This window comes from Argopecten irradians, chromosome 12, assembly GCF_041381155.1.
Source record: "Argopecten irradians isolate NY chromosome 12, Ai_NY, whole genome shotgun sequence".
In the NCBI taxonomy this organism is placed as follows: Eukaryota; Metazoa; Mollusca; class Bivalvia; order Pectinida; family Pectinidae; genus Argopecten; species Argopecten irradians.
Window position 1 is genome coordinate 17,771,251 of NC_091145.1, and position 26,470 is coordinate 17,797,720.

General features: G+C 35.8%; 1 protein-coding gene across 1 annotated transcript in view; it reads left to right on the top strand.

Moving 5' to 3' along the window:
• LOC138304716 (A disintegrin and metalloproteinase with thrombospondin motifs 9-like) overlaps positions 1-26,470 on the top strand; it is a 151,441-nt gene that overhangs the window by 118,402 nt on the left and 6,569 nt on the right. The window contains exons 10-33 of the mRNA XM_069244956.1: positions 630-792; positions 1,158-1,268; positions 3,987-4,129; positions 4,683-4,746; positions 4,909-5,023; positions 5,280-5,416; positions 6,378-6,504; positions 6,870-6,965; positions 7,478-7,644; positions 8,826-8,949; positions 9,143-9,278; positions 9,599-9,806; positions 9,944-10,108; positions 10,322-10,486; positions 12,028-12,438; positions 12,824-12,991; positions 13,447-13,677; positions 13,888-14,046; positions 14,415-14,591; positions 23,889-24,053; positions 24,450-24,623; positions 25,048-25,218; positions 25,578-25,769; positions 26,086-26,221. Of these exons, the coding sequence (XP_069101057.1) occupies positions 630-792; positions 1,158-1,268; positions 3,987-4,129; positions 4,683-4,746; positions 4,909-5,023; positions 5,280-5,416; positions 6,378-6,504; positions 6,870-6,965; positions 7,478-7,644; positions 8,826-8,949; positions 9,143-9,278; positions 9,599-9,806; positions 9,944-10,108; positions 10,322-10,486; positions 12,028-12,438; positions 12,824-12,991; positions 13,447-13,677; positions 13,888-14,046; positions 14,415-14,591; positions 23,889-24,053; positions 24,450-24,623; positions 25,048-25,218; positions 25,578-25,769; positions 26,086-26,221 (3,905 nt within the window). The remainder of the gene's footprint in view (positions 1-629; positions 793-1,157; positions 1,269-3,986; positions 4,130-4,682; positions 4,747-4,908; positions 5,024-5,279; positions 5,417-6,377; positions 6,505-6,869; positions 6,966-7,477; positions 7,645-8,825; positions 8,950-9,142; positions 9,279-9,598; positions 9,807-9,943; positions 10,109-10,321; positions 10,487-12,027; positions 12,439-12,823; positions 12,992-13,446; positions 13,678-13,887; positions 14,047-14,414; positions 14,592-23,888; positions 24,054-24,449; positions 24,624-25,047; positions 25,219-25,577; positions 25,770-26,085; positions 26,222-26,470) is intronic.

Consider the following 26,470-nt stretch of genomic DNA (forward strand, 5'->3'; position numbering starts at 1 on the left):
TAGATTTCTTGTTTTGAGACTCGTCAATGTCATATAATGAACCTAGCTCATGATTGGATCAAATCAAATGATCATCATGCAGTATGTAGCCATGCACCATGCTCGCAGATGCATGTGTAACTCTTCAATGTCTTAGCTAGCAGACATCGTATGTAGCATACACAAAACAAAATACAAAGTCATGTGAGTTACCCAAGTGGTTTGGTTGACAGCCAGCGACCCATTTTTTGTGAAAAACATAGATGTTACATTTTAAACCTAGCCTCTTTTTTGAGCAAAGTCTTAAATGTTGAGATGGCATCTGGAATATAATTTACAAACCTAATTCTGATTGGAATAAATTTTGGCAAATATTTAAGCAATATTAATAACCTAACTCCTGCTTGGATTACATTCCCACCAATTGTATTATGAAGCCTGTTTCTGATTGGATCATATTTTGACAAAATGTAGAAGTAATACAGAGAAGCTCACCTATGATTTGACAGAATTTGTACAAAATTAGAGACAATATTTTTGTTGTCAGGAAAAAGGAAAAATGTGAACAATTTCTTCTTAAATTTGTATGTGTGTCACATATATTTAATTCTTTACATAGACCTAACAGTATTTCTTTTTTGATTGTGCAGTGCAGGTTCCGCGGAGTGTCTGCTGGACAGACCTCGACGGCGGAATCTCCGTCGCTTCTTTTTTTCTCGCGTTCAGGCCAACACTCCAGGCCAAATGTACGATATCAACACGCAATGTGAACTGATGTTTGGTCGTGGCTACAAAAAATGTCCCTATGATAAGGTGAGAAATCTACATCAGTATCTGATGTAAAATTATGTTTAACATTACTTAAAAAAATTCTATGAAAATGTGTACTTAAAGTAATGAACATGATAATCTTGACTACAATTTCGAAAAATAGCATGGTAATCTTGACTACAAGTTCGAAAAATAGCATGGTAATCTTGACTACAATTTCAAAAAATAGCAAGAACTTGCTTTCAAAAAGTATGCGTACAACCAAATAATCTTATGTTTGATGAATTTAAGTTTGTAACAAGCCTAAAATACAGATTTGGTAATTTTGAATACTTTGTGTATTCAACGCATCAACTATTATACTGTAGTTATCATATATCTAATATGTAAAATATATTTCCATTTAGCTTGAAACAGAATGTAAGAGGTTATGGTGCACAGACGGTAGGAACAAGAGGAAGGGATGTCGAACTCTACACATGCCCTGGGCAGACGGCACTTCTTGTGGAAACAATAAGGTGAGAGAGAAATATTGGCATGCTAAATGTCGACCAGTCACATTGTGATATTGTGTTAATGAAGTTTTTAAAGCAAAATTGAGGCAAAACCAAGGGTAAGAGGAATTTTGTTACTATGGATGAAACTATTACAAAGAATGTTTCAACAAATTAACGCTAATCTAGGGGAATGATTTTTAAAATTAAATCAAGTTGAATTGATAGCTGTGGAATTGAATGGTTTGAATTTAGCGACAGAATGAAACTGAGTGAACAAGTTGTGTACTTGCTGATTATAACTAAAGTTTGTTTTGCCATAAATACAATCAGCACCTGTCTCAATACCACTGAAGAAAATTTCACAGGTCACAATGGGCCATTTGAGGGCCCAGAGAATATAGTCTTATTAAGCAGATGGTCTTTATACAGAGATGGTCACTAATGGAGGCTTTCTGTAGTTCCAAGATGATAAAGGGAAAGGGTTATAGTGATAGATTCAGTATTCATTTTAATATACAGTATTCAACCCAATAAGCGCCCAGGGTGTTTAAACAATTGATAAAATGAAAAGGTGCTTAATAAGATGAAATCGTTGCAAACTCATAGTTTTGATATTTTTGGACTTATGCCTGGCCAATTGAAACGAGTCCTCAAAAAGGGGAGGGACGGTTATTGGGTCCAATACGGTTTATCTTATTCAACTGATAGCAACATGAGGAGTTTTGCTCATGCAATAGTGAAATAACTTTGTCTGTCCATTTACTTTATAAATGATGTGTAAAGTTTAACACGAGAAATTACAATCAAGTGATATAAACATTTGATAGTGAGAAGGAGGTGACAAGGTGACGAACATGATCTTCTGGGGTTGTAGGTGGAATAAATTAGTTTAATTAACTTGTGATTGATTAACGAGCTGAATATTGATGTGACGGAGCTTCGAGTGGGGATATTGACAGCTAAGCTGGTTTTATGGCCAGATCATGATGTTTGAAGGGGGAAAGAAAGTTTTGCAAGTTTTAATTGACAAGGTTTGAATACGTTGGTATTTGGTAGTTTGTTGAGAAGCCGGTGGTGACAGGTATGCGGAGAGCTGGATGGTTATCAGTACATATCAGCGAATTGTGTACACAGATTCTCCCATGCTAACATGTGCAACATGATTATCTATCGGGGGCTGACATTTCTACTGATAACTGTGACCACCCCCACCACATTACAACACAACTTTCTCTATACAGCTCAAACACAGAATAACTAAAAAAAAAATATATACCCTACAAAAAATAATCAATGTTCAGGTGGCAATCAACGAAAAACAATCAAAGTACAGGTGGCAATCAACAAAAACAATTAAAATATCACCTGTAATCAACAAAAAACAATTAATGTTCAGATGGTAATCCACCAAAAATAGTGGAGGTACAGGTGGTAGCAACAATCAGGCAAAAGCTGACCGAATTATACACTTAAACATTCCTCTGTCTTAAATCAAAATTACAGCTCTGATTATATAAAAAATTAGTCCAAGTGTTTCTTAACATTCCTGAATTAACTATTTAAGTTATCCAGAGAAAGCAGGCCTTCGATGGAAATGTATTTAAGAGAGGCAATTGAGACCAAAAAATGGAGTATTTTGTAAAGCAATTGTCTGGTATGCTTATGTTATTTCCCGACTGGATTGAAACCAGTCTATGATTGTTTTTGTTTATATGGCGTAATCTTTATTATCATTCTTTGTCAATGACCTTGAGAACGCAGCCCCTAAAAACAGCTTGGCAGATCATTAAATTTCTGTAAAACAATTGAATGTTCATTATATCATGAACTAAATGTTCCTTATATTATGAACAACAATTCGTTTGAACAAGAAAACTTAAACATATTTTGTATGTGGTCACTGTTAAAGCTGTTCGACATGCGAGTTGCTAGTTCTCAGATATAATCTGGATGTTTGGCTCCCGCTGGATGTATGAAGATGGCTATATGTATGGGTCACCGCTGGACGTATGGGTCCTCGTTGGACATGTTGGTCCTGGCTGGACGTATGTGTCCTCGTTGGACATGTTGGTCCTGGCTGGACGTGTGGGTCCTCGTTGGACATGTTGGTCCTGGCTGGACGTGTGGGTCTCCGGGTGTAAATACCGATCATTGTTGTCCCCTATCTTATCGGCGGTTTATCGGCTCTACACAGGGCACTATTGTTGTGTTAGGCCCCTATCTGTTTGTCTTCTCACCTCCATATCACTTAATACTGTTGATGATTTAGCGACGTTTGCATTGTTTTAATAAGGAATACCAATAAGAGGTCATAGGCTTACTTCTGAGATATGGTTTACTGTCAAAGTAAATATGACAGAACTCACCTTAAGTAAAGGGCATGTTGACCACTCATCGTTCTTTGTTTTGATCATAAATCATGCTGACCGCTCACTATTATTACAAGTTGTTTTGACCACAAATCATAAATAAAGGGCATTCTGACCGTTCATCATAGATACAAACTATCAACTACTATCAATACAAATAATAACCCATTCTAAGTACATACAAATTTTCCTGACTACTCACATACAACTTCATATTTTCTGACCACTTGCTTTTAGTTGTAATACATCTTGTACAAAAGTTTGTGGAATTCAATGTGAATGAACCTGTATTTTGAAGCAATCTCCCGATGAAATTAATTTTTTTTTTTAAAAACAGCCGTAACAACAGACCAATTGTTATGTGTTTCAGTGGTGTAGACATGGTGTGTGTCGAGCCGAGCGCTCCCTAGTGACCATCAACGGAGGCTGGGGCCGCTGGGAAGATTACGGAGAATGTTCCAGGACTTGTGCTGGCGGTGTCAAAAAAGGAATCCGACAGTGTAACAATCCAGTGTAAGTAGGTCATATCCCAGGTAAACTGTGTCACTTACAGTATAAGTAGGTCATATATCAGGGAATCTGTGTCACTTACAGTATAAGTAGGTCATATATCAGGGAATCTGTGTCACTTACAGTGTAAGTAGGTCATATACTAGGTAAATTGAGTCACTGATACATCTTCAATAATAAGGTCACTTACAGAATAAATAGGTCATAATTTCCTGATAAACTGACACTGGATCTCAGATAAATTAGGTCACTAGTTCAGTGTGAGTAGGTCATATATCCTGATTAACTGGGTCAGTGGTTCATCTTGAAAATATAGGTCACTGTTTTAATCCAAGTAGGATAAATACCAATTGAACTAGGTCACTGATATATTTTCAATAAATTAGGTCATTTATAGTGTAAGTAGGCCATATGTCTCAATCCATGTGCCCATGATACATTCCAAGATAATTAAGTCACTTTCAGGATACTGAGGTCACATTAAATGTTATAAACAGCATATATTCCAATAAACCTATTTGTCTACCAAAAAATAAATATTTTATCTCTTCAACAGCCCAGCCCACGGAGGCAAATACTGTACAGGAAGGAGGGTCCGCTACAGGTCATGTAATACCAAGGTAAGATCCTGTAGGGAGTTATGTAGTTAAAAGGTAAGATCTACAGAGATTGTGAGATAACGCTTGAAGATCTGGTAGAGGTCATGTGGTAATGAGGTGAGATATGTACAAATTTCATTCTGATTATGTTTTCTATTTTGACCTTTGACCTTCATGTTGCAGCCATGTGAACAGGACACTCCGGACTTCAGGGAAATTCAATGTTCTAAATTTGATAATACTCACAAACACCGAGGTCTTCCATCCAATGTCCGCTGGGTTCCCAAGTATGCTGGAAGTGAGTGGATTGATTTTGCATACAATATGTAACATCTTATTTTATTAAGACAAGGCAAGGAAGGTGTTATAAGTACATCATTTGAAAAAAGAACAACATTACTAATAATGGTTTAAATCATGATTCCTTCTGAAAATAAGTAATGTTGTCCTAACTATCAGGAATCTAGCACTTACTGATCATTATCTAATCTTTACTACTTACAACTATTTTGATATGTCATAATTTGGGATACGCTACGTTTTTGTGTTTTCAGTTCGTCTGAAGGATGCGTGTAAGTTGTACTGCCGACCGTCTGGAAGCAGTGCCTACTATCTCCTGGCCGACAAAGTACTGGACGGCACCAAGTGTGGACCAAAGACACACGATATATGTGTTAACGGCAAATGCAAGGTAAACATTACACACGAAACTTTGGTAACATAAAGTACCATGTGGGATAATTTAAAAACTTTGAGAATAACAAATTAATTTACATCTGAAAAGATATTATACAAGCATATGATGAAACATATAGAATCCTGCAAAAGCTCACTTATTACCATGCTATGTAGCTCCCCCACATAATAGCTCACTCACATAGTGGCTCACTCACACAATAGCTCACTTATTTAACTCATTATCCCCTGATGACACATTTAGACTCTTCTAAATCAAAGACTAGTGCAGTTCATTACAAAGTTTAAGGGACAAATGAGTTAATCCATCATTTTGACTGCAAATAAATGTAGACTTTCTGTAAAATCATTGGAAAGCAAAAAATGAATGACAGTGGGGTGAGGGGATTTCTCATTTTGATGACTGGAGATTTGTCTGATAATCTAAGATCTACATTGTGATATTGGAGTGATAAGGAAGGAATTCCCAAGGAATATTTAACCTTTTTTGAGCATTTGATTGACCCTCTAGGATATGGAGTAAGATTGAGGTCATATTAATCAAAAAACCCAATCATGTTGATTGCTTTTGTCCTTGAACTCCGGACAGAAAATCAATATTATGCAGAAGGCCTGTCAGTGGTACAGGTCATTATCCTGCCACTTCTGGAAAAGAAGTGAGACTTCAGAGATGGAAATGAATAAAGTGAACCGAGATGTAATCAAATATATAAAAGAAAAATGGCCACGTTTTTTTACCTATAAAATTTCAGTTCTTCATTGAAATTTTCTTTTGGTTTTGGCTGGTTTTCATTCAGAATAAAATTTATTTTGTTTATTCTACTTTTATGGATATATTGAGGCATTATGTATGATAATCTTTTGGGAAAAAATGAGTATATTATTACAGCTTACCAATATCTCTATTGACTTAGTGTAATATCTGATGTCATGATGACCTTTGACCTTGGTTTCAGAGCGCTGGCTGTGACAATCGACTCGGGTCACGGTTAAAAGTGGACAGATGTGGAATTTGTGGTGGTGACAATACTTCTTGTATATTCGAGGAAATAGTGAACCAGTTTAAACGCATCCCCAAATATGGTATGTTTAGTCTTCATCTAATTAAAATGAAATTAACAAAATACTCTTGCGAAATTTTTCACATTTCACCGTATTTTTTTCGCACCATGTTGTCGTATTAAGGCAACAATATTTAGGGTAGCCCCAGTAAAGACCAGTAATTACTTTCACTAATTACTGTAATTAATACTGAAAACGGGTGGTCATTTACCGCGTCATCCTGAGTGGAGTGACAGTTCAGAGTGTCTGATTATAATGGCGGGGTAGCGGGGACTTTAATGGCAGACATTTGACCTAGTCTGGACCCGTTTATTGGGCTGTAACTTGTACTGCTAACTCCCTATTAATGATCAGGTTGTCTCACTCTCTGTACCACACTGTTCCAGGGTACAACTTTGTGGCAGAGATACCGTCCGGAGCAAAGAACATCATGATACAGCAACGTGGATTTATGAACCTGAAGGAGGACGGAAACTACTTAGGTGAGGCATTTTGTAAAATATAAATACTAGACGATGTCGTCTGACTCGGGTTTCATCCCCTCAGGTAAAGTTTCGACAGTATCATCCTCCATTTACTTAATTAAATCATTGGGGTTCTAACATTACATGCCGGACTGTGGTGTAGGGATCGGGGACAGTCAGGGTAAGGGGAGACAACTCCTATACATGGTCCCCTTCATACAAGGTCAAATTTATCTTCATAATAGTATTTCATGATGCATCTGATGAACTATGAAACATATGTATAAGTTAGTTGTTTAGTAAAACATCATTAAACTAAAACCTGTCTTAACAACCACCTCTGTATAAAGACAATCAGCTTAAAAGACCTCTTCTCCTGGAGTCCCAAATGGATGATTACAATTTCAACATATCTTCACAACTGTATCAAGACCATTTTGTTGGTCCTTAAAAAAGGTTTGATTTTATTTAAATGATATAATAAAACATGAGAGACAGTTATTCATTCAGAAGAATATTTTTGAACACAGCTCTGCGCAACTCCAGCGGTCATTTCATTCTGAACGGAGATTTTGTGGTAAACACAGCGAGAAGGAAGATCAAGGTTAAAAGTGCTAACATCGACTACAGTGGATCTGATGCCGTCACAGAACGGATTAACTCCACCGGTCCCATTGGCGAAAACATCACCCTCATGGTTAGTGAAAATTCCATTAATCAATGTTAATATACATCTTTATCAATTGATACAGCACTATATAAAAGATGTTCTGTAGTGACCAAGTGGATAAGGTATTGTGACACATTACCACAAGTCCTCCACATTTGGGTTGCGATTTCGACTCCCACATGGAGCACTTTCCAGGTACTGAATGAGGGGTTTTCTCTGGGTACTCTGGCTTTCCTGTGTCTATGAAAACTGGCCTCCTGACTGTTTTACAATATACAAACAAACAAAGAAATCATGATGATAAGATTTTATATTAGTGTAACGAAAACGATCTCTATCTTTATCTTTATAGGTATTTTAATCCTAGCATTTGTTAATGTATACCTGTATAAGCGCTTTCATTTACATCTTTTTAAAATTAATAAACACAGATGTTATTATTTCAGATGTCAATTTTTGCATCCTTTGCATTCACATAACATTTCTCAAAGGTAGCATGAAATAAATGATAATAATAGTTAAGGTAAACAAAGTACATATTTCGTTACCATGCAACATCAAACCGACAGCAGAATCTTCAATACTGTAATAAAAAAGACTTAACCTGATTCAACTTGCTCAAGTTGTTGTTTCATTGATAATTTACGAGACTGCTGTTTACCAGGAAAGGTCAGAGGGTCGCCAGCAGGTGGCTCTACCTGTACAATGATTGACAGTTTTCAATGTTGACATACCGTCACAGGGATCCTCAGATTTATACACAACACAAGTTTTTAAATCATTGATTCCGACATTGTGTTGTCATCTAGCTCTATCAGGAATGTCAGCTACTGCTTTCAAGTGTGATGACAATCCTAGATCTGTCAAGACCTTTCAATCTCTATCACTTAGATTATACATAGGTTAACTGTAAAACGTGTGTGTGTCTGTGTCAAAACCAACAAGGATATTCATGAACATGTAGCAAATGAAATTTAAAAAAATTGACAGGTTTCCATTGAGAATTTAAAAAAAATATTTAGGAGATCAATAAACCACACACTCTGACAGAAGAATTTATTGATGGATTCCTTTAAGGATAACGATTCTGTGTATAATTTTGATGACCTTTACCTTTGTTACTTTGATATATATTGATATGACCCTTGTGACCTTAATAGGTCACTTTTATGACCTTTATGACATTATAACCTTTTTAAATTCTTCAGGTTCTATCAGTTGGAAAGCACTACCCTCCCAACTTAGAGTATTCCTACATGGTTTCCATAGAAACGCACTTCATTTGGAGCCAGCATCATGGTGATTGGTCGAAATGTAGCAGAATTTGTGAAGGTATGTTGGATTATATATACTTATCACTGCCCAGTAAATTATAATGGAATATTCTCTTTCCAAAAGAAGCCAGGAAATTACTGTTTTAACATGGCATTTTTACTAAGTTGTCTCAATAAAAATGACATCCATTTGATGACATGTCAGTTGTCATGATTACTATTGACCTTGATATGTGACCTTTGCTTAACAGGAGAGCAGTCCCGCCAGGTGGTATGTGTGAGTGACGATCGGGAGCGGACAATTGTATCGGACAGAAAGTGTGAGCGACTTCGTATCCCAAAACCGTCCCGACTCATACAAAGCTGCAACATGAACTGCAACCTCAGGTATGTATAGAGTCCTAGGGTCATAGGTCATTTAGTTAGTTATCATTGGAATAATTAGATGGCTTAACTTTGACAAACTATTTGGGGCTTCAATTAACCATATTGCTATTTTGACCCCAGGGTCACTTAACCATGGTTCAAAATGCTATACTGCTCCAGTATTCAAAGAAATTTGAGGATCTGTTTTGAAATGAGAATATTTTTATTTGCAATTGATGTTTATTGTTTTTCTATATGTAATCATTGTCTACAAACCTCTATATTTACTTCTTGACTGAATTATGTGGTAACATTTATTTGAGGTGAACTGTATATTGTAGATGGCATATAGAGGAGGAGGAGTGTTCGACCCGATGTGGGGAGGGTGTCGCTGTACAACACGTGGCCTGTGTCAAGAGGAACATTCTCGGAGTGGAGGAGGATCTACCTGACCGTGAATGTGATCATCTCGGTCCCCGCCCTGGGGATGTGGTGTCCTGTACAGGGAAATGTCTACCCACACACTGGCAGTATGCTAGCTGGTCAGAGGTAAAAATCATCACATGAACTTGTAAATATATCAACAGTCCTGTACATCTATAGATTTAAACTTTGAACTAAAGAATGATCCTATGTGATATTTCCTGTTGATAACACATCTTTAATTATCTCCCTTTATTTTACAGTGTACACAGACATGTGATGGTGGTGTACAACAGCGGAGAGCAACCTGTACTGACATCAGTCGTAATGAACTACCGGAGACCGAGTGTCACTCGGAGGAACGAATCATCACCCGTGCGTGTAATGAAGACCCTTGTCCTGACTGGCGCACGTTTCTCTGGACTGGGGTACGTGATCCTAAACTTTGCTGTGTCTACATTTGTTTTCGTGTTTGCTTCTCCATAATTAAGCTCCTGTCAAAAGGAGAAGGGGACACAAGTCAAACTTTAGCTTCAAAATTTTCAGTTTTATTCTCTCCTCCCTTAATTTTTTTATCGTCCATATGTATCGGCAAGTAATAGTACTCTCTTTATAACATGATGTAACTACTCATTTTCCAGTGTTCCCATACCTGTGGTTCAGGTACCAGACATCGTAAAGTCTACTGTTTCCATGGTGACAGAAAGGTGGATGACATGTACTGTCAGAATGAGCGTAAACCAGTCAGCACTGAGTTATGTAACCGCCAGAGGTGTCCCGAATGGAGGGAGCGAAGATGGGGAGATGTAAGTTTATTATTAATTGTCTTATGTGAAAATATTGACACAAAATTATCCCAAATAAAAGCATTTAGAGATTTATTGTTATGTTTTATAGTTTATCATTAGAAGTGTGTGCAATTTGAATTTCTAATTATCAAGACAAATGATTGAATAAAGCTAAGTATTTTTCATAAATGACCAAACACTTTTCAAAATGGAAAACCTCATGAAAAGTAATTAGTCAGTAACTGGTTTCCTGCTTTCATGACTCTGCCTGTTACTGTGAAAATCTATGAATACAGGTATGGTATGTACGCTCTCTGATAGCACCAGTACATAGGTCTACAGAGCGATATAACTTGGGAGACAATTTTACTTTACAGACATGAGTAATCGTACAAATCTATGCCTGGGCATTTTGCTGCAGATGTCAGTCTAACATTTTGTAAAATTTGATAATGAACATTTATTGGTTATAAGTCAATGAGAAACTGATCGTCAGACGAGATTGTACAGAAATATACCACTTGGTCACGGTGAAAGGAATCAGTTGATTAACCTGTCAATAAATCCATCAAGTTGTTTATACACGAATCCCATTTCACACATTCCTCGAGCGTTGTTAGGAACGGAAAGTGTGCACGGCTGATAACATCTGACTGTTGTCTGTTACTGATGGTGACGTCTAATCATATATATCACAGTTACGAGATTTTAGGATATTGAGCTGTAACGATAAGTGATTCAATACACAGACACGTTTCACGCCCCACTAACCGACTCAGCAGCCCGCGACCCTATACCGACCCAGCCACCCATGACCCTTAAGGACCCAGTCACCCGCGACCCTGTTAGGACCATTATGCTGTCTGGAGATGTTTAGATACCAGCCTGGGGTTGGAAATATCTACTAAATGTTGAATGCTTACAAAACTGCTATTATAGCCTCATATCACTTGGTATATAAAGTCTACTTATTCGGTAATATAGATCTATTTTTCAACATCAGTAGATTTTATTTACTGATTAAATATCTATGCGATTAGTTATACACTGACTTACTTATGCACTGTATTATAGAGTGTATTACCATTGAGTAATGCCTTTTTCTGAATCAGGTATCATTAAGTGCTTTATAGTGAATGTTTTCATAAAAGTTGAGTCTCATTAATGTAGTTATATTTCTATATGAATATTTATTCCCTGGGCAAAAAGTGGGAGGGCATTTAGTGTTTGTCACTTTGTGTCCCCTCCCTCCCCACCTCCTTGATATTAGGAGGCTGGCATTTTGTCGTATATACATGAATTTCTTCTTAAAACATACACATACATGTATTTCAAACTAGACTATCAACATTATGCATTGGTAATCAAATAAGATTTAAGGTAAATGGTTATGAGAAAAATTATTGTTTATAAGGTTACCAAATATTTGCAGAAGTTGATGAAAAGCTTGAATTGATATCAAATTTCATTCTAAATTATGTAGCCAATTGCAAAGTAAATGGAAAATACTTAAAAATACAAGCCTAACTTCTGGTTAATCATTTCCAATTTATTTTCAGTGTTCTGTTACCTGCGGCCATGGAGTAGCGAAGCGTCGTATTGACTGTCGTCATTACCACGGAGAGATCCTGCCAGAAGAACTCTGCGACCCGACTTCTAAGCCTTACGACACACGCAAATGTTACGCTGGATTATGCCCGACGACCACCACTACTACCACCACTACGGTAGCTACTACCACTACCACCGAACCAACAACTACCTCAACAACTACCATCCCACCAACGACACCCACTACTCAAACGACGAAACAAACTACGACAACACCGACTACCTCAACTACTACAACACCTACAACGACAACCACCCAGGTACCTCTGTCACCGACGGCGCCACTGACGACCACTAGGGCATCACCAAGGACAGCGGCCAGACTGGACGTTCATTGGAAGATTGGCGACTGGACATGGGTAGGTTTATTGAAAATCTGCTGGACAAAATAACACAATTTTTACATGGTATGAGATCAAAAAAACTTTTTGCCTGTTATTATTGCCTCTGTATTGATGTTCAGTCTTGATTTAATTTTTATTGTACTCTCTCTTGCTAACTGTTCCCTTCAAACACAATTTGTTACTTTAGAGCATAAAACAGTAAGAATTATCTCCCTTTTGCTTTATGCAATTGATATATTTTACAGTGAAAGCTCGTCTATAGATTGCCAAACTTGTTCACCCCTGAAGACAGACTTGAACTCTTCTGATTCAAAGGCTGGAAAAGTTCATTATGAATTTTCAGGGGTGAATGAGTTAAAGCAGATGACAAACTATAATTGTATTATATGTAATATTACAGTGTTCGGCGACCTGTGGCCAGGGAACAAGGTTTCGTTATGTCAGATGCGAGGACAGATTTGGCCGTATTCAAAGTGGTAGTCTCTGTAGGAACCTGGAAAAGCCAGTATCGCGAGAGCCTTGTGTGAGGGCAGCGTGTGGAATATGGCGGTCAGGGAACTGGGGAGAGGTACATCACTAGCAAATTAAAATAAAAATGATAAAATTTGAATTAAAAAGGGATTAAAGACCATTTATTTGAAGAAAAAAGATTGGAAATTTAAAATTAATGCTTAATGCTTGAAAGAGTTTGATCGTTATTCATTATTTTGTGTACCTCATTCTTGTAGATTTGTTATTCACAATTACCATATTTGACCCAATGAAAAGAAAGTGCGCTTAATAGAATTTCATAATAAAACATTGTACAAAGTAAGCCATCAATCAATTAGCAAAAGAAATCAAATTAAGAAACTGACACAATTTTCATATTTTCAGTTTGCATTTAATCCAAAGTAAGTGAAATTGATACCTCAAAAAGGGGTAGGGTTGCTTATAGGGATGGGGGCATTTATTGGGTCGAATATGGTAATATCATTTTTTAAGAAAGATGAAATTTAAACCAGAGGTTGTTTGTACCAACAGTGCAGTGCCTCATGTGGAGAAGGAGTCTCAACACGGCAAGTCGTCTGTTACCATGTCAACCGACGTCGAGTGGACGAAGGTCAGTGTGACCGGTCACGTCGTCCAGAGACAAGTCGAGTGTGTAATGGAGGAGATTGTCCGACAGTCGGTGAGGATGCCTACGAGACTGTCGTGATAACGTCCAACAATGTGGAGGGAACCACGCAATGGCGAGTCGGACCCTGGAGTCAGGTCTGTGTTTGTGATATTGTATAAAAATCATTTAGTTCACCAGGACATCAAGATTATTTCTAATGTTCTAATACTGTTTTGATGTCTCTGCCATTATGGGAATTTAGTCTCACCCAAGTCTGTTCCATCCTGAACAAGGCATGTTTGTTTTATTGTTGAACGAAAACAAAAAATTCTAAAATTTTCATACTGGATGTATTCTTGTTTCAGTGTTCCTCAACCTGCGGATCGGGCTGGAGACGGCGACAGGTGGTTTGTCAGGACGAACATGGAGCCAGTGACAAGTGTGACCTTGGACAGAAACCAGACGAGATCGAAAGATGTCAGGCAAAATCCTGTGGCACCTGGAATACGGGCATGTGGTCGCAGGTAAGATTTTTGTACTTAATTCATGATACAATGCTGATTCTCTAAATTACATGTATCTTATATTGAAAGTGACATCTGCTAATTTATCAATAATTTCCCTCATTAAGTTAGCAAGGATACCTTATTTTTCACTTTGTGTAGTTAAAGATCAGGTCCCGATTTCTCGAAACAAACTTAAGTCTCCAACTGACTTAAGTCTAAAGTTTTCATATAAGTTACATATGGAGAAAAACTTAACTTTTGACTTAAGTCTGCAATTTTGTTTTTCGAGAAATCGGCGCCAGGATTTGATCAACCAATAGATTTTCTTTTTGTACATGATAATAATATCATGATATGATGCACTGACAGTTAATATTGTTTTTCAGTGTTCTGTGACGTGTGGTAAGGATGGGGAACAAAGTCGCCGCGTCCTGTGTCTCCTTGACGACAGGACCGTTTCCAACTCCTTATGCAACATGACAAGCATGCCGCCCAATCGTCGCCTCTGTAACAACGGTCCGTGCAGCACTCGTCGCCGCTGGTACATAGCGCCTTGGTCACCGGTAAGACCCGACAATCCCTGGTACAAATATTACCTCCGCTATAATGCAATTAACCGCCGCCGTCGCCGACGGCAACGTCAAAGGCAACGCCAACGCCTTCTTAGACAAAGACAAAGGCAACGTCAGCGGGGTCAGTAGGTGCGCGTTGGCTTCCTTTGACGATTGTTGCCTGGGACATCAATCTTCTTACAATTCTCTAGTGTGTTCGAATGTGCATGATATGGTGAAGACATAGTGGTATAGGACTCTTTTCTCTCTTCTGGAACTCTCACCACATATATATCATATATACTGAGCTTTCTGATAAGCTTGGAGCACTTTAATGGGAAAAATATGTATAATACTATATATGCATATCTATTCTACCACTATTTTCTGAAAGCAGACCTAATGAAATCAAATTTATATACTCATCATTCACAAATTCTTTGCTGTTATATTTATTCTAGCAGATCTGTTAATACAATATTTATGCTTACTTCTTTAAACTCATAACTCATTAATTAGTAATTAGTAATTCTACCACTCCTTATTATGTAACCTGCAAACTAATGGCTGTGGTAGCACTTCTAACTGTAGCACTTGTATATTAAACATAAAAGCACACTTGCTAATGCAATAATTTGGTAATTACTCAAAATTGAGGACTCGTTTTCAATAGTGATTTTTTTGTAACATAGATTTGTTTTTACAGTAGGAAAGTAATAGAGTTTGGAAATTATTGCAAACTTTTTGAGAGCTGCTATTTTTGGTATATCTATAATACATATGATGCATTTTTAAGATCATTGGAAAGTTTATCATTTTTCTGTTCAATGATCAAGATATGTAATATAATAGTTCAGGCAAAGAGATGACTAAATTAGGATATTCAACACTCCCTACGCATTATGTTTGCAAGAATTTTTTTTTTTTTACTTCAAATATTTATTTGTCTAGTATTTTAACTATGCAAATCCATTGATAGACTATGCAATTGAGAATTGATGAGAACTTTATTTGAATGGTCACAAATCCATGAACAATATTTTGTGTGATTTGTTTATTAGGATCAAACCTTTGTGATATTGACGCATGAATGCTGCCATTTTGGATTTGAAGATTGTGGTTGTGACTTAATTTCTCAACAGGAACAATGCATTAACTTATTGTGGTTGGGGATATTTTTATCTCATGTTGTAATTAATTGTAAAAATGTCAGTTTTTTTGCTTTTGTGTCAAATGTTGCTTATTTGTTGTCGCTTCTTTATGTTGCTTATTATTTGTCGCTTAACTGTCGCTGTTGTTTGTCTGTGTGTCTATAATACGTAACAAAGATTTAGATTTCAGGATAAAAATGAACTTATATCCTGATGTAAATGATGCCTATCAGAGATATTTTATGAATTGTTTTTGGGACAAGATGGGAACAAGATTTACCTAGGACGGTTTAAAAATATTTCAGATTATCAGATTTTGAATTATTGTTTTGCTCTCAAATCTTTTATGATTAAAGTACTCTCAAAACCATACATGGCATTTTAATAGTAATATCAGTTTTTTTTTGTTTAATGTTTGCTGAAAAAAGTTTGGAAGATTTTTGATAGCTGACAAATTTTTAATGATAGCTAACAAATTTTCATTTGAGGGTATAAAATTCCTTAATGGTTACATTTAAAACTTATTTTTATCCGATTTCGAGGATGATACAAGCATATTTAGTGCTATTACAAAATGTTTATTATTTTCTCAAATTCTCAGAAACAGCAATCTCGGTGAATTTATTCATAAATGTGTAATAAAGTAGTTTTCTTATCCTCCAACAAAACTAGTGCTGTGTTCACGTTCAGTAGGAGGGACAGTGTGTTAAGTATCTACACTGCTGCATCTCTCTCACCTCATTCTATACGCAAGATAATGCTGTTTTTACGTGATGGAGGCGTAATTTTCATATTGAACAGTTTGAATCCTCAACTTTATGTTTCTGATAACACATGCTGGATCCGTGATTAGATTGTTCAAGTGCATGGAAGTCAGATTCTTACATTGGCCTATACTCAATAACCTTTCACTGTATTCTGAGATAGTCAAGTTTGACGCTCGGCACAGAATTTCACTTCATGTGCAGTTATCAGTCATACAAATTGCTAAAAAATATTTAACAAATTCTCAGATCTTTGCATCTTAGCTTGTGTCGAGGTATTTCAAATCCAGAATCATACATATTTCTTTTGCAGTATTACAGTTTTGCTATAGTATTATTTTGGTTTTATGGCGGTTTTCAGTTTTGGTTTGTTGTATTTTGGTGTCTTATTTCTCATCTAAGTTGTGTTGTATAATGGGGTTCTGTTGTGATTCTTTCATCAAGTTGTCTTTGGTATATTTTAGGCTCTGTGGTACACAGTATCTAGGTGTTGTTGTAAATTTTGGATTGTATGTTGTAAATATCTGGCCTAAAATGTAAGGTTTTGTTGTGATTTTGGTAACTTGGTCATCTTGTGGTATTAATTTTGTTGTGGTATTTTGAGTTGAATTGTGGTATTTTGAGTTGTGTTGTGGTATTTTGAGTTGTGTTGTAATATTTGAGTTGTGTTGTTGTATTTTGAGTTGTGTTGTTATATTTTGAGTTGTGTTGTTGTATTTTGAGTTGTGTTGTAATATTTGAGTTGTGTTGTTGTATTTTGAGTTATGTTGTTATATTTTGAGTTGTTTTGTAATATTTGAGTTGTGTTGTTGTATTTTGAGTTGTGTTGTAATATTTGAGTTGTGTTGTTGTATTTTGAGTTGTGTTGTAATATTTGAGTTGTGTTGTTGTATTTTGAGTTGTGTTGTTGTATTTTGAGTTGTGTTGTAATATCTGAGTTGTGTTGTGATAGAGTTGTGTTGGAGTTGTTTCTGAGCTACAGATGGTGATGATGGTGAGGCTCCCCTATACCTGTGATATGACAGTGATTCATTTAGAGTTATTGGTAAAATATGGTAATTAGGCTACAACTTTGTCAATGCAACAGAGTTTCTTATCATATGATAAGTATATATGCTGCTATTACCATTTGTTCTGGGGTTCTGTACCATATGATGTTTGGGGGACTTTGTATCTGGTGCTATGTGATAACAACTATGTATTATGTTGTTATGGTAACTATATTGTATATATGTTGCTAAGGACTACTTATTATATCGCGATGGCAACAGTTGTACATGCTATGTTGCCTTGTAAACAGCTGCACATGTTGCTATGGAAAAAAGCAGTTATTTGCAATTAGGAACAGTTGTGTATGTTGCTATGCTTACAATTGTACATGTTGCTATGGTAATTTTCTATTTGTCTGCTATGAGGATTTGTTGTTGAAAGTCGTGGGAACAAGAGTGTAAGGGTTTTTGTTTCAGGCTGTGTTTTAAATGTTGTCTCTATTACTTGAGAACATAACTTTGGTGGTTTCTTATTTCTGACAGTGGAAAGATTAGGTGATCGTTGATTGAACATAAAATGCCATTGTTTGAATCGTTCACCTGGAGTTTAATAGATAAATTGAACTTGCTTTAGGTTAATGCTCAAATTTATCAGTTTGAAATTTAATGTTGTGTTGACACATGTCTATTCAGTTTCTGGTTTAATTATGCTAGTACATTGTATGAGTGTTGTATCACGTGTAAGGTTTTACATATTCTGGTCTGAGGAGAGAGTTCTATGTTGGTATCATTTTGTTTTGTTTATTGATGATAACAATGGAGATTTTATAAAGTTTATCACTGTATTTCTGAAAAGAATCACTTTGTCTTTGTGAAGTTCATCATGTTGTCTTTAATATTCACTTTGTATGTCACAAAAGATTGCTCACTTTGTCTTAATGAAGTTCATAACTGTCTTTGTGAAGTTAGTCATTTTGTCTTTAAGTTCATCACTTTTTGTCTTTGTGAAGTTAGTCACTTTCTTTGTCTTTGAATTTAGTCATTTTATCTTTGTGAAGATCAACACTTTGTCTTTTTGAAGTTAGTATTTTTGTCTATGTCTTTAGGCTACTTGTTTACTGTATGTTAAATTAAATCACTTTGTTTTTGTGAAGTTTGTCATTTTGTCTTTGTGAAGTTCATCACTTTGTCTTTTTTGAGTTCATTACTTTTCCTTTTGAAGTTCATGACTTTGTCTTTGTGAAATTATTTCATTTTTTTTTATTTAAGTTAATCACTTTGTCTATTTCAATTGAAGTATATCACCTTGTCTTTGTGAAGTATAGTCACTTTGTCTTTGTGAAGTTCACCATTTGTCTTTGTAAGGTATAGTCACTTTGTCTTTGTGAAGTTCATCATTTGTCTTTGTGAAGTATAGTCACTTGTCTTTGTGAAGTTCACCATTTGTCTTTGTGAGGTATAGTCACTTTGTCTTTGTGAAGTTCACCATTTATCTTTGTGAAGTATAGTCACTTGTCTTTGTGAAGTTCACCATTTATCTTTGTGAAGTATAGTCACTTTGTCTTTGTGAAGTTCACCATTTTGTCTTTGTGAGGTATAGTCACTTTGTCTTTGTGAAGTTCACCATTTTGTCTTTGTGAGGTATAGCCACTTTGTCTTTGTGAAGTTCACCATTTATCTTTGTAAAGTATAGTCACTTGTCTTTGTGAAGTTCGCCATTTTGTCTTTGTGTAGCAATATTATCATTTACAAGGTTGTTATATATCAAAATGCTATTTATACAATTAACATGGTTTGTTATAAAATGTGACTTTGTTTTTACATACATTACCAGTTTTTGGTCTCATATGTTTTGAATCACAATTTCTGATATCACTGGATTCACATTTCACTCTAGATAATGTGAATCATATTCACGTAGGAAGCATGCAAGTCTATAAATATCGGTTGTTAAAAATTCACTGTACTTTGAATATAATCATGTAAACAGATTATTTTCTGAAAACACTTATTTTTGTTTTGATGATATCACATATTGTTTCATACAAATAAACCAAGAAATGTTAGACCTGCATGAAATTATTATTGAATATTTCTTTGATGGTGCTAAATTTCCTTGTATTTCTTTTATACCTTATTGCATTTTACCTATATCTTCAAATACCCTTTCTGGCCATTTTCAATTTATATATCAGTTTCATTTAAATGATCTTTTTACATGCTCTACATTTTTTTTCCCTCAACATTTTAAAAGTTTTCAAAATTTTAATAAATACAACTTTTCATTTCTTTAGAGTTAAGAATCAAGGGGGAAATTACCATTTTGTTAAATCCTTTAATATGATTATAAAGTTATGAAGTTCACACATAACATCATAGTCCCTACTCTAATTTATCTGTGATAAAAAGCTCGCTTTAATAAATGAACATTACCCTGCTTTACTTGACACTTTGTCATTGAAATGTTAAAAGGTCAACAATCAAGACATGTTACAAAAACTTTCAAAATGTAATGGTATGAATCTTTAAGTGTTTTTAATTGGTCTTGGGCGGATACTAATGAGAGAAATGTTTTTCTTTGTGGGAATTATTGTTACACGCACAGAGTTGTTGTATCAAATCAATTTTTAATGTTTTCATTCACATTTCGTTTTGATTTTCAATTTTTATTTGTCCTTTTTAAACTTCTGTCATTTTTTGATAACATTTTTATTATGACAAAACTTATAGTATTAATTTGTATTAAACATCTGTTTATGATCTCTTCTTTTTGTGTTTTTAATGTTTTGTTTGTCTTTTGCTTGCATGTTGATCCAATAAAACAAGGCTAAGAGAAATCGATCTGGGCACCTTTTCTGACTTTTGAGCATAATTTGTGTTTGTTACCATGGTAACAAAGGTGGTCAAGGGTAACTAAAACAATACATTTCCATAGAAACATGACAGTGGTTACCAGGTACACAGAATAATTGCCTGGAACCAAATCATTGCTATGGTTACCAGGGCCAGAATTAAGAGAAAGTGTTGTGTGATGTCGTCATGTATCTATGGTTTCCAAGACTTATGTAATGGTACCAACATTAAGCTGTTGTAACCATGGCAACATGTTCATCAGAGGGTTGTATCTTGGAGTTACATATGAGGGTAAAAATATTATCAATGTCTAAAAAAAAATTAAATGGACGTTTCAAATTATCAATTTGCCTCTCAAAATAACAAATCTTAACAGTGCAGTGAATGCAATGGCACACCTCACATTATATACACTTCAATGAAGCTAGTCTGGTTATCGTTAGAGATCTCCAAATACTATACTAAACTACCTTCATCTAATGACTTGTTGGAAGAAAACAAACATGTTAAATGCAACTTTCTTGTGTAAGCTTTGTGTCCTTCTGTAAACCAGAGAATTAATTTTATTTCACCTTCCCAGGCCTTATCTTAGGATGACCAGTAATGCAATGACCTAGCTGATCTTGCACTTTCACGTGATAGCCATACATTATCTGGTGGTCATACATTTATGTGATAACCATACTTCAATCTTGCACACATACATTGACCTATCAAAAAACAACCATACATTGACAAGTCAATTGTCCTTGGCCTTGAAAGGCCAACCATAACTTTCACTTTTAATTGGAAGCTTTGCAACCATACTTATAGCAATCCTATCCTTGACCTGACAACCATACTTTTGCCAGGTTAACATGACGTGACCTCACATTGACCTGACAAATTAACCTTGCAGCCGTACATTTACATGTTAACCATAACTGTAGGTTTGTGATTTTTCTATGAATACTCAGGCCTTATTCCACTTTCTAAACCTGGTAGGTCCTGTTAATGGGACATATTAAAACAAACAAAACTAAGCAGCCTTGCTAATCCTTAAGGACTAGAGACGAATTATAACTACAATCCAATGAATAGACCAGGCGTTGTGCTGGGTACTTATAACATGACAGATTACATTTCTGACAGAAAAACTTACATTGTCCATTACATAGATTTAGATAGCTTGATATTGTTTCAGAACAATTTATGATTCTTTCAATAAAACTTAGCCCATAATTAGTCATTTAAGTACCATAGAGCTGTGATAAGGTCTTTCTTGTGGTTTTTAAATCAGATCTGTTTTAACTCAAAATGCTGCGAGGAGTATCAAAATCTAATCTAAGTAGATATTTGGAATGGGCTATATTGTTAAGTCGAGAATCCTGTTTGGGTGTGGTGTTTTGCAAAGATAGCACTGTATATATACCTGTACTGATATATAAAACTCGTAAAAAACAGGAGATGAGGGCGCTGAAATTCATCGCAGATCATGAAATAAGCCGCAGATTTTATCTATCACTATTCAACACACTTGTACAATTTGCTGTAGAGTTTACAGGAGATGAAGTGAGCAGTGCCTGCAGTTAGGATACACCAGGTACAGCACAAGCTGTTAACTCATTTCAGGTTTCAATTTAGTTTTAAAGATGAAATTAAAAACAATTTTTTGCTTATGTAAATTATCCTAAATATTCAATTAAAAAGCCACCCTGTTCAGACACATTAGACTGGCTGACACACGGTGCTTTATACAACAGACAATATAAGTCAGCTAGCTCTGATAATCTTGTGCAGCTATTGTAATTTGTTTAGACTATTGTTTGGCCAATTTTTGCAAGGATGCTGATATTTCAAGTTCTGCTTGAGAAAGATCACTTCAATATCGCATTCCATATTCAAGTCTATACAGATCCAACAATATTTTTTGTGATATTAAAACCGACTTTTCCGTGGAGTGGGGATGGGTTGGGGGAGGTATCTAGCGTAGTGTGATATCAGTACTTAGTAGATTAAGACAGATTACGGACAGGTGGGTAGTAGACACGCATGTATTATAAGAATGACTGGACATGGTTGTCTATATTTGCTTACTCATGCATCTGTAGGTCTATTTGTTTGTTTGTCTGCCAGTGTGTCTGTCTTCCTCTCTGCTTGCTCATCAGTTTGTGTGTCTATTTGTCTGTCTGTCTATGTGGCTGTCTGCTCATCAGTTTGCTTGCCTGTATGTCAGCCTGTCTGTTAATTTGCTCATCTGTCTATGTGTCCGTCTGCTTGTTTGTCTGTTTGTTTGTCTGTTTGCATTTGCTTAAATTGTTTTATCTTTACATAAGTATGCTTGGCTATATTAGTATGATTGCCTGTATCAATTTTGATTTGATGGTTAATCTTGCAGTCTGCAATGTCTTTGTTGAATTTTGTAATGTTATTATCAGTGCATCAGGTTATAGTTCTAGATTCTGTAATCCAGTTAGTCAATTTTATACTTTAGGAATCTTCGTAACCCATTCTTGGCTGAATGAATTTATATCCCATCTAACATTTTGAAATTAATGGTATCTGTCACTAAATATATAGATTTAGTGTGTGCGTTGCAGAGTGTTTGATAGATTAGTAATAGGCTGTAATAGTTTCCGACATTTGTAGATATGAGTGACTGGCATGTTTGTATGAAATGTGACATCCATGGAAACATCAAATTAATGTAGAATTACCTTTAACATGAGTGATCCTGTTACTGAAAAACTTCATGTCAAAGTTAATTTAAGGGGGTTTGCTGGCTTTCCGTTATCTCCATCCCAAAAGAGTTCGGTAAGGGAAACATAAATCCTTCAAATAAAGCGATGTCTGTGTGATAAATTAAGTGATGATTTGGTTGAAAGGTACAGATGTTTGCAAACTGAAGAATAGTACACTGCTACTTTTGCTGTGGACAGGTACAAACTATATCTAAGGGAGATAACCACCCATACTACACAAAAAAAGTTTTTTTTATCTATCTAAGCGAGATAACTCAAACTGCATTATAAAATGCATGATAACTCAACCTGTAGGTGAAATGATGATTTTTTGTAGGTAATTTAATTTTGAATTTTATGTTATTTTTTATTTTTTGTTTTGTTTTTTTGTTTTTAGAATTTTGTTTTATTAATGCTAGCACAAACTTAATACTGTGAGCAACCATAGTATAGTTTACTAACCTATTTGACCTGGTGTTATTTCTAATCCTCAAGAAAATATTCTTTACAAAAAAACATGATTTAATGACAAAATTGTTAAGAGCTCATCTAAATTGATTAATTTTTGTCAAGAAATTCTTCCTTTAAAGAGCGATAAGAAACGTTCAATTTCAAACAATTTTATTGTCAAATGGGATTAGACAGCAGGCATTGCCTATTTAGGTCCTCTTCCTAAGAAAAGAAACCTACTGAGAGTCTGAGACTGCATGTTTAATTAGGCTTTCAGATTAATGTGATATGTAAAAGTTTGTTCGCCAATTTATTGATACAATATATTGAGCCATTTTCAGACTCCTCGCAGAATCATTAATCTTTTTTCGTTATTTTTCAGTGCTCTGCCACATGTGGCCGCGGCCACCAGCAGAGAGAGGTACTGTGTGTGGACGAGGAGGAGAACACTAGACCATCCAACGAATGTCGTGGCAAGAAACCTAGAAATACACGACGATGCAAGATGGGCAGATGTCCTAAATGGAAGGCAACCGAATGGACAAAGGTCAGTACCAATTGGACATTGATGAAGGATGGATTGAGATCATAAAGTTCAATTAAAGGCGTTTTAATGAAAACTTAAAAAAATAAATTGAAACTTTATTAGTATTGTATGGGACAGAAACCAGCTTACTAGTTATAAGGCAATGTCGTCAGATGTTGAAGTCGCTGATCAGTAATTAGGAAGGTTTATATTGACCTGTATACAGGATGTGTGTAACCTTCATCAGCTCGTACCGACAGAAGTAATGAAAGGGACCTTTGTAAAATTCAATTTTATTATGTAAAATAATGCTGATGACCGTATTCTGAACAGACCTTGATGTTGGTTCAGTATGGAAATTTATATTGCATATTGATTCAAAGAGACTGTTTAAACTTTGGATTTTACTCTTTGTAGTGTTCTGTTACTTGTGGAACTGGTATTCGAACCCGTAGCCTCAAGTGTAAGGCCAGACATCAGAGAACTGTTGATCCAGCATTATGTGCCAACAAGAAGAAGCCGAGACAGAGGGAGGAGTGTGAGAGGAAGCCCTGCTCCAACTTCTCCTGGCTGAAAGGGGACTGGACAGAGGTAGGTACAACCTAATAATCTAACCTTACTTTCTTCGTTCTTACTGACAGACAACTTCTCCTGGCTGAAAGGGGACTGGACAGAGGTAGGTACAACCTAATAATCTTACCTTACTTTCTTCGTTCTTACTGACAGACAATACATAAATTTGTCCCTCAGTTCAGCTAGGTTATCACAGCTAGATTAGCCCTGGTCCAACTTCTCCTGGCTGAAAGGGGACTGGTCTAATGTACTTTGCAGAACATTTGATATCATCATATTTAGATATTAGTTAACTCATCCACTCCCTGATGACACATTTAGGCTCTTCTAAATCAAAGCCTAGACCAGTCCATTATGAAATTTCAGAGGTGAATCAGTTAACTATAATTATTAGTCAATAAAGTAAGGGAGATAACTCTTAAAACAATTTTTGAATTTCCAGTGCTCAAAGACGTGTGGTTTCGGTTCAAAGACTCGAACAGTGACTTGTGTTAATTTGGATGGCGAGGAGGTAGAGGAATGGAACTGTGCTGGAGAAAAACGGCCAAAACCGAAACGTAGATGTAGTGAATTTCCGTGTCCATTTATCTGGAACACATCGCCCTGGACGGAGGTAAGCAACAATATTTTGTTTTGAAATAAAATACCATAAAATAGAATTCAATGAAAATGCACAGCACTATCACAAGGAGACACAAAACAAACATACCCCAGCCTCCCAAAATACACAATTAACTAAGCACCACATGCAACACATCGCATACAGGGGAGGACAAAATAAGTGTTAACAGATTTTAATTCTTTTTGTTGTTGTCCTAATACCTGTATATAAAACATGTCAAGAATCAAATATGCTAAAAAATGAAGAAAATTAAAAGAACATATTTTGTAACAATAACTCTGTAATATGCAAAGATGAAAGATGTTTTAAGTATAGCTAATGAAGCCATTCTATGTTATTCTACTTTATAGTGTAACAGTACTTGTGGGGCGGGAATACAGGAGAGAAAAGTGGTCTGCCAGGCCGTCACTAAGGAAGGTTGGATCCTCCCTGGGGAGGTTCCATTTACCTGCCAATCAACGATCAAACCTTCCGCCCAGAGAGTGTGTAACCGGGGGGAATGTGGAGCTCGTCATCATTGGGTGGTCGGACCTTGGGGGAAGGTAAGTGACATTACCGTTAAAAACTGGATCTCTTCATTAAATATAAAAAAAAGTGTTGGTATGGCAACAACAGTGATTAAATTGATTTTGTATGATAGATTATTAAAAAAAACCAATACAGTCAAACCATTCCTATCAAGATCAATTTATAGACAAAAACAATCACTTTAAAACCAAATGATCTATATATCTATGCAGAGACTAAATTATATTAAAATATGGGAAAGTGGTCTGATAAAGCAGTTGGTCCTTATACGGAGATGGTTGCTATGACAGCAGGTTTTACTGTACTTATACATGTCACGTTTTATTACAGTGTTCATCGCGATGTGGATGGGGACTTCTTCGTCGACAGGTTATATGTGTTGATGTCCTTGGCAGGAGGCGGTCCAAAAAACGCTGCCCTCAATCATTGAAGCCTGACAACAAGCAAGACTGTTACTCAGGGCCTTGTAAGTACACCAAGGGCAATAGTTAATCTACTGTAATACAGAATACAAAGTACAATATACATGGGGCTTTGGTTCTGTGCTGAATGTATCTTTAGTGTTAAAGGACATTTTATGTATTATCTTATAACCTGTTTAAGCCAGATTGTGCCAGATTATTAATGCCAACCTCACAAGTATTTGCTGAAGAATGATATATAATTTGATTAAATTTTAAATCATTTTCTGTAGTAATTGGTAAGAGTAATCTCC